General features: G+C 47.2%; 1 protein-coding gene across 1 annotated transcript; it reads right to left on the bottom strand.

Moving 5' to 3' along the window:
• Positions 1-487: 487 nt before the first annotated feature.
• LOC128833705 (C-type lectin domain family 12 member B-like) lies at positions 488-8,081 on the bottom strand. Its single transcript, XM_054021776.1, has 6 exons — positions 8,003-8,081; positions 7,625-7,729; positions 4,290-4,383; positions 3,321-3,477; positions 1,812-1,954; positions 488-629 (listed from the first exon to the last, which is right to left on the bottom strand). Exons 1-6 carry the CDS (start codon positions 8,079-8,081, stop codon positions 488-490), a joined length of 720 nt encoding a protein of 239 aa, XP_053877751.1.
• Between the last annotated feature and the right edge of the window lie 700 nt (positions 8,082-8,781).

Here is an 8,781-nt window from a genome sequence, read left to right as displayed (position 1 = left end):
TCGTGTTTCAGATATACGATTTGGAGTCTGCCTAGGGACATGGTGGCACTTGAAACTCTTGAAATTAGACAGGATCAGCCACTACAGTGATATACAATAGGGGGCAATAGAGCATTGGCAGGGAGCTGCATTAGGAGAGTCCATACGTCTTTCCATCGCTCATGTCTATGATTGTGTAGCACACACATATGTCTGTATACGCCATAGGCTCTGGAGAGTAACAGTTTACCTTAGTGGTTCTCAACGTTGCATGAATACCCCCCATACAGCCAAGAAAAAAACATTAGGTGAGATGAGGTGAGCAGATTTATCCAACCGCTACAGACGCCAGCAGATGAAGTCAGGCTGTAGGGGAAAGCGATTGTAGTCAACTCTCACACATGCAACATAAGCGAGCAGATAGAGGAAATAACCAAGACAGGAAATGAGATCTTTCCATCTCTGTTTGGTTTAGCAGACTGTCCAGGCCCGTTCCTGATGAGGGAGTTCAAGTTTTTGTCAAATCCTTCATCTTCTTGCAAAGGCAGGATCGAGTTTCTCCGCAGGCTCCAGCTTTGAAATTCCCACCTTGGATATAGGCACAAGCTCCACCCCGATAATGCTGGCTATCAGCTTCTGGGATTTCAAGCCTGCAGTGCAAAAATGAACCATTTACACTTCATCTTAATAACCCCCGAGCCCCCTGCCTCAGGCCGCAATGCTTGGACTCTGTGTTTGTCCTGAGGACAGTAGACGATGCTGAACCGATGTGCTACCCTATTTGTCTGAGGAGACTCTGTGAGCACAGGATCACTAAGACCTCATGGCCCTCAAGTGTTCTTTACTCCCCCTCCCATTGTGCTATATCGTGGCCAGAGATGGCTCCAGTCTGGTGCTGGGAGAGTGAAATACACACTCGCCGCCATGTTCAGTCACAGAAGTGGAAATGGTATCCATGGGATAAATTCATATGTCACATGACTCTACAATTTTTTCATGCACCTGAGATCAAATCACCTGCCCTCCGCCTGCTAACCCAGCTCACTGCGACTTGATCTAACGCTGAAAACCCTGGAGCAGTGTCAAACAGCTGACTTGGCTTTTGTGACATTTACACTGACATGGGTAGGTAGAGAAAAGTGATTTTCATACACTTAGGAGGTTTTTACAGTTCTGCCTGAGCCCTGTAGTGTTGGCCTCATGGCGTAACGAAGTCACCAGGCTCTCCAGGCGGAGGGATACAAAAAGGAGTCCCAATACATTTTTTTTTTTTTTACAATAACTCATTGTTGCTGTAAGATGAGGCCTGTATAGAAACATGGCAGGGTTGCGTTGCCCTTGACTGACACCAGCGAGTTCAGCAGCTCGTCCCTCAGAGGTTGCTGAATAACCAACTCGTCCTCCTCCTTTGCCATGCCCAGCCAACAAGCCCACATTGGACCAGTGTGTCTGGCTACAGCCCATGGCAGGGGGAAGTAGCAAATGCCTTTCTCCCCCCCCCCCCCCCAGCCTTCTTGGCCGAATTTGTGCCACTGGGGCCCAGCACCACCTACAATCAGGCTCCCAAATTGAGGGCACTTTGGGGTGTTTCAGGATAAAAGACATCACAAAGGAGCTAGAATTGCTCAGAGAACGGCACTGTGGGAGCTGGGGAGAACAGGAAGTTCCCAGGGGTCTGAACCCCAGTTGAGGCCAGTGCTGTGGGTTAGTGTCTCCACTTAAATAAACGCATGTACCGCAGGCTGTCTGAGGCTCACAGTGGAGAATCAAACACAGGACTCCGTGCCGCGCTTTGGTCCATAGCCGAGGATGTGCTAGTGACACAGACTTACAGGCCAGAGGAGAGAGCTGTGCTGTCCACCCAGACCCACTTCCTGGTGCTGGAATCATACAATAATCCAATCCAGAAAGGGAAATAATATCTAAAGCCTTGACGTATTTCAAAATAAAGATATGATTCTTGTTGTATGAAATTCTGCAGAAGAATAAAATAAAGTGTTAAAACCTCAAATTCCATCACATGGGTATAAGTGGAAATGGCTGGACAGGGTAGAAGATCAGGAACTCCCAGCACACGGTATCACCATAGGTCTTCTTAGAGGCATCACTACAGCTAAGGTTGAGTTCCCACTTCTATTCCAGTGTCTGGCTGTTTCAGTGACCGATAACTTTCTCAAACCAAATCTTTTGGGGCTGAAATTGTCCAGCCTGAATCTCAGGCCAAAGCTGAATGTTTATAGCAAAGTTACAGTAAAAACTATTTAGTAAAAAACCCATTTTTGGGTTATGGAAGGTGCTAAAAAACACCCGACGTTTCCCCCAAATGTTCCAGTCAGGAGATGGTTGAGCACATTGAACTCAGAAGTGCCTGAACTGGTTTTGTGCAGACGTGGCTCATTTCATAGATCTCAAAGGGATCTAAGGGAAAACCTGCTTGAAAGAACTTCGGCTCGGTTGGTTTGAGTTATAAATGATCTAACATTTCCCAAATATTCCCAGTCCCTTGAGATTTTGCTAAATCACTTTCACTGGTTTAACTGCTGTGAGTGTACAAAAATGGTCAATTGAAACTTTCACTGATATCTGCTCAGTACCTGAGTGGGTTTGAATACAGGGGACTGTGAAGGATTTTAACTTCATTCAGTCTCATTTAGAGGTGCCGGTTCTTTCGGGCTTCACAACGCTTCATGGGAGAAGTTTTCAAAACCCACAAGATGACTGAGTCACCCAATTCCATTAATTTGAGTGGGAGCTGGGTGGCTGAATTCTCTGCTGGGCTTTGAATATTGCATCCAGATTTCCATTCTTAGTTCTGCCACACGGTTCCCCTGCAGCCTTGGGGAAGTGATTTAGGACAAACATTGCAACCATGGGTGCCCCCCTTCTCCAACCAGCAATGAAAGCCAGCCCGAAGCAGAGCTCCTAAAATGGGCCGTGGGCGAAATGAGGAGATGGAAGATGGTGTGGTTATTGCCTTTGGTGGTTTGGATTTATTCACCACAAACAGGGTTGTTTGGCAGAAAGGGGAAATTTCTGGACATTTTCATGGTCACAACACAGCGTTACCCATAGGGCCCTGTCAATACATTTACAAGAACTGATCCCATTATCTTCAGTCTCTGCTTGTTTGGGGGAATCTCCCTGACACTTAAAATCAAGCTGAGTCTGAAGATGACAGGGACCTTTGTGCCATGCAGGGTAGTGCTGCAGTCACAGCACCCTGCATGTAGCATGGGGACGGATTGTGTGTCAGGCACGGTCCATCCCACACATTCAGCAGGGGAGCTGCTGCTGATTAACTCCAGTTTTGCCCCAGTATTTTTAAAGAAACTCAGATTCACCTTCTCTTCCTCATTCTCAGTTTTAAGCAGCTGGGCAGATTGAGATGAGTAGTAGGATTGACACTGTTCCCAAGTTCTGGTTGCAGCAGCAAAGAGGTACAAGCTGTCACTGGACTGTATCCACCGTATCCACTGTACCGGACATTTGTCCCCTTGAACGAACAAACACCGCCGATCAGTTCACCAGGATCCTGCCTCGCTCTGGTGTGACGAGGTGTGCTGGGGACACTGCCGTCTATCCCTGGGATTGTACTCCAGCCTTAGGCCTTGGCCCCCATGGCTACTGTTGTCATGGACTATACAGTCCGGTGATCCCATCATCCCATGGGGATGGGCTTTTCCCCTCCAGGAGCTGCCGCTGCCAGGCGGGGAAGAGCAGGCTGCCTGAAGGGACTGGCTTCCCCAGCAGCATGATGGGGTGACTGAAGAACCAACCCCCACCATCTTGGTAGAGGCCTGACTGCCCTCCTGAGCCCCAGTCGGGTTGGGGAGATGGGAGCTTGTCATAAGCAGGGAGAGGGACAGCCGGGAAAGGCACATTGGCCCAGCTCAGCTGAATCCCAGTTGCTAAGGGGAGAAGGGGGGAGCCAACTGTGGAGCTGGATGTGACAAATGACCCACATGCTTCAGCCCGAGTGTACTGCCCTCGGCTGGGCTGCGTCGGGCCGCAGGAGGGGAGTTTATTCACTGACTACGTTCCTTCCTCTCTCAAGGGACAGGGGAAAAGCTGAGCCGGTTGGCCTGAGAAGCGAGGGCGGGAGGACTCTCCATCCCCACCCCACCCCACCCCACCCCACGGCTGGCCAGTGAGATCTCCCACAAGCACCTACGGGGGAACTCCCATCCCAAGCCCAAGCACTTTGAGACAGAAGGAATCTCCTGTACGGATCTGGATCTGCCTGGTGGGGACAGCGGCTCCTCCTCCTCCATTTACCTCTGTTGCTCGGCAGCTCCTGCGGAGTCCCTTGGTGGTTTGTGGTTTGGCTTTGGCAAACCTTCAGCTGCTGGGTGAGATTTTCCACCTGCTGGGTGAGGACTTCCTGCTGGCCGCCCCACTGAGTGACTTAAATGTCAGAACAACACAACAATGTCACTTAGCAAGGCTACAGCAGAATTTACAGAGCAGTCGTTCTTTGAATCATGGTGATACAAAAGCCTCAGCTGAAACATAGCACAGTGCAATGGGTCTATAAACCCACCCTGATTAGCCTAGATCTGTTCAGAACATCCATGCACAGCTGGCCACCCAACCATTGTATTACCAGTGCATTGTGGGTACCTGTCCCACAGCTCAGATCTTCTAACTAGGGACCTTCTGCAGCCGCTCTCCACACCTGGGGTGGGGCTGTTCTACAATTCTTTTGAGAAAGTTTACTCGATAAAGTAGCTTTATTCATGTACACAGTAGCACTCATTTTGCAATACTGAACAGCGTTGGTACTTGCATGAAAATGTTCTGTATTTTTTCAACAACACAGGCATCGGGACTGCAAGCCAGATTCTCAGCTGCTGTAAACCAATGTAGTTCAGTGACTGTGTCAATTTACTCCAGCAAAGAATCAGGCCCGAAATACAGATGCTGCAGTACCTTAAAACAAAAACAGACAGGCCTACAGGGGACTATGTCCATTGCACGGAGTGTTGGCTAATTTATTGCCCTTTCTGGACAACATCACGCTAAGAACTTAAGTGAAAGATTGATGAGAGGGTAAATGTTGGTTGAGCTTTGGTCTGGGTCTGTTCTGCAGCCCCTCCTTCCAAAATATTAATTAGAATGAACCAGTAATGAGCGCCCACAAGGCATATCTCTGGGACATGTTACTCCTTTGAGAACAAAAGGTATAAATGCTAAACAAAGTAAATTAGTTAAGTTAGTTCCCTAATTCACATCTAAAGAGGTCTGAGACGGTGAGACCGAAATCCTCGAGGTGAGCTAGACCTTGCTTCAGGGGACATTTAACAGACCAGGTACCTAAGAGGGGAAAGAAGAGAAGAAAAGCAGTCTCCCTCTAGATAGATCAGCCTTGTTTGCTAATCAGGATACTGTGTAAGGCCAACATAGTACCTGCGGGTTTATGCTTGGGGAGCTGAGGCTTATAGGAAAAGACGTGTACTGTGTAACCTTAACTATTTGTGTGATTCCTTCTCAAATAAATTACGGTGCATTAAGCAGATGGGTTTCCGAATTCTCACTGGTACCGGTACCATCCGCACAGATGTGGGCCATTAAAGATCCGTTTCAACATTGGTAGCAAAGGATGGTTACGGTGCTAGAGGGAAAAGTCAGAGGTTTCTGAACTGGTAAGCCAAGCTAAAAGGAACAATGTGTTGCCTTAAAGCATTGTGTGGTGCTGGGGAACTGGGGAAATATAAATTGGAATCAGAATATTCTGGCAAGCCACCTTAAAATATTGTTTTTAGACAGTGTATGGTGCCGGGGAACCGGGGGTTAAATACAGCTTGGAACCAGTATATTGAGAGAGGAGAAACACACAGGTTTGCAGGGTTGTATGAGTGTTATCTTAAAGCAAATGATGTTCCACAAGCACAATCAAGGTGGGTTTACCTCGGAGGACAAGGGGATGCCCCGAAGCCTCTGGGTACAATGAATAAGTGCTTACTAAGACAGGTATGTGCATGCTAGGAGTCTAATGCAGTCCCCACACTGCGTGAGAAAGGTTTGGACAGCTTGTTGTTGGAGTAGCAGAAGGGTTACACGCCTAAGAAAGCCCAAACAGCAGCACAAGTCAGTTGTGATCTGGATCGTGCTGTAAATAAGCTTGTAAAGGAGCGAGACGTTTTGGAACATCAGCGAGAAAGTTGAGAACAGGAATTGGAAAAATTAAAATTACAAAATGAAAACCTGAAACGGGACCTGCAAACTGCTGTAGCACAGAACGTAACTGAGGCGCAGCAGATAATAGGTTTAACCCATACATGTCAGGGCTTAGAGGAAAGAATAAATGTTCAGGTAGAAGAGGAAGAGGAGCCCCTTCCAGAGCCTCCAGTAACCCAGCCAGTAGTGGAAGTGCAAATACCTCAACCTCCACAGCACATACAAGAGGAAATAATTCGTCCTCTGATTGAAACTGAAAAACAGACGCTGGCTAAACAATTGGGTTCTTTGACTAAAAATCCCGTTTGTCTTGGCTGTTGGGATACATGGTTAGAAAACATCTAGATCTTAGAGTTTTAAGAGAATTGATAATATCGTGTGCTGGCCCTATGGAATGAACAACTTTGTTGGCAGAAATTGAGGCAGAGTTAAGCAAAGATAACAGAGACGGTGCTATCCGGAAGGTAGCCTGATATTTTCTGACTCTCTGTGAATTAAGGAGATCAGTTATGCTGATGTATCAGGAGGAAGGGGAATCTGTTCTGGCTTATTGTACTAGATTGTTCTTGGTATGCTCTCTGGCTGGAATTGAGGAGAAACACGTGACAGATTTAATATCTTGGATAGATTTAGATCGAGCAGAAAGGGTAGTAAGTGGAAAAAGTAGTTCTCAGAGAATGGTTGGTGGGGCTTCCTACAGTAATCAGGCAGGCTATAACGTCTCCAACCACACTGCCATGGGACGTGGTAGTTGCAATAAAATAGGACCAGGGAGAGAACTGTCTGGTAGGAGACACACAGTGTCTAGTGAGAGATCATTGCGAGCACAGATATGGGCAAAACTTCAGGAAAGGGGTGCAGATATGCCTCATTTGGGTAGAAAACCTCTGGAGACTGTTAGCTGCTTTAAGTGATTTGATGACAAGGGCTAGATCACAGTCAACGCTGCAACTAGGAGCTAAGGGTATTGAGACCGTGGAAACTGGTATAGGAAACCCTTATGGCTTGTTATTCCAGGAATTGGCTCAAATGGACGTGGTGACTCCCCATCTGGGTGGCTCCACATTTCAGTACAAATGCCTTAGCAACCCCTGCCCCCAAAATGGGATGTTAGTGGTCAGATTACAGCCCCATGTAACAGAGAGACTCTACATGGAAACGGGGACAGAAGGAAACATATACTGGTTGCTAGCATTAATTGACACAGGAGCAGAGGCAACTTCATTTAAGTCAGTGCCGGAGGATGTCTTCATTATTCCGGAAGCATGAGACAGAGAGTTCCGTTTGAGTCAATGGGGCTTCTCACATGAGTAAGGACTGCAGAATCAGGTCCTATGTACGTAGCATATTCTATTAACAGATGAGCAATTTGAGATATGCCCCGATTTATGCAGCAAGTGAGTACCATAGCCAAGAATAAAGCCAACGGTTTCTGACTGAAGCCCCTAGTGATTTTTCTGGTACTTACGCTTGGCACCCAGGATTCTCGCTGTTATCAGCAAAAGCAGGCACAGTGAGAGGACGCCGAGCACGACTGCCATTGACAACCAGGAGGGTGATGGAGTGAGAGAATCTAGCACAGAGAGAGAGTGACATGAACACAAAGAAGATGAGCAGAGAGAGGCCTGAGAAATGAAGGTCAGGTTGGAGTTTATTTGGGCGGCACCAAACTCTAAAAGACCGAGACCAGCCACCCAGTTGGGGGGAAAAAAGGCTCAAACCTCACTTCCGTTGACTGGAAGCTGGATGGCCCTGATCCTCAGCTGGTGAAAGGGGAGTGCAACCTGGTGGTGGGTGCAGCGCCATTTACTGCAATGGAGCGCTGACTATTTGCTACATGGAGTACCTTTGTTTCCAGCATTCTTGGGCTTTTGTCTCTGATGTTCAGAAGAAGATTGAAATTTCAGGTCCTCCTCCTCACTCATTTCTGGTGGGGCAATAGGGATAGACGTTTTAGACTCGCCTTCAGTGGTTCGATGAGAATTGATGAAATGCAGGCGGGTCTATAAAATAGATCATAAAGGCAGGTGCAGAAGCTTTCGGTGAAAGGATTTAAACAATACAATGATTTGTAGTGTCTGGATAGACTGAGATGAACAAAAATCATGGAATAGACATACGAAGATAAAAAATGTCCATACTGGGTCAGACCAATGGTCCACCTAGCCCAGTATCCTGTCTTCCAACAGTGGCCGGTGCCAGATGCTTCAGACGAAATGAACATAATGGGGCAATTATTGACATCCCTGCTGTCCAGCCCCAGCTTTTGGCAGTCAGAGGTTTAGGGACACCCAAAGATTGGGATGCAACCCAGACCATCTTGACTAATAGCCATTGATGGACATATCCTTCATGAACTTCTCTAATACTTCTTTGAACCCAGTTTTTCTTTTGTCCTTCACAACATCCCTGGCAACATGTTCCACATGTTGACTGTGCATTGTGTGAAGAAATATTTTCTTTTGTTTGCTTTCAACCTGCTGCCCATTAATTTCATCGGGTGACCCTTGGGTCTTGTGTTATGTGAAAAGGTAAATAACACTTCCTGAGTCACTTTTCCCACATCATTCATGATTTTGTAGACCTCCAGCATATCTCCCCAGAGTCATCTCTTTTCTGAACAGC

The sequence above is a fragment of the Malaclemys terrapin genome, chromosome 3 (genome assembly GCF_027887155.1).
Source record: "Malaclemys terrapin pileata isolate rMalTer1 chromosome 3, rMalTer1.hap1, whole genome shotgun sequence".
In the NCBI taxonomy this organism is placed as follows: Eukaryota; Metazoa; Chordata; order Testudines; family Emydidae; genus Malaclemys; species Malaclemys terrapin.
This window is presented reverse-complemented; position numbering and strand designations above follow the sequence as displayed.

Bases quoted from the DNA above. Each gene is read 5' to 3' on its own strand.
- LOC128833705 (XM_054021776.1), bottom strand. From the start codon at position 8,081: ATGAGTGAGGAGGAGGACCTGAAATTTCAATCTTCTTCTGAACATCAG. The intron at 7,730-8,002 runs GTACTCCATGTA...TCTCTGTGCTAG, and splicing joins CAAGAATGCTGGAAACAAAG to ATTCTCTCACTCCATCACCC. The intron at 3,478-4,289 runs CCAAGGGACTCC...GTGTTTGTTCGT, and splicing joins CAAAGCCAAACCACAAACCA to TCAAGGGGACAAATGTCCGG.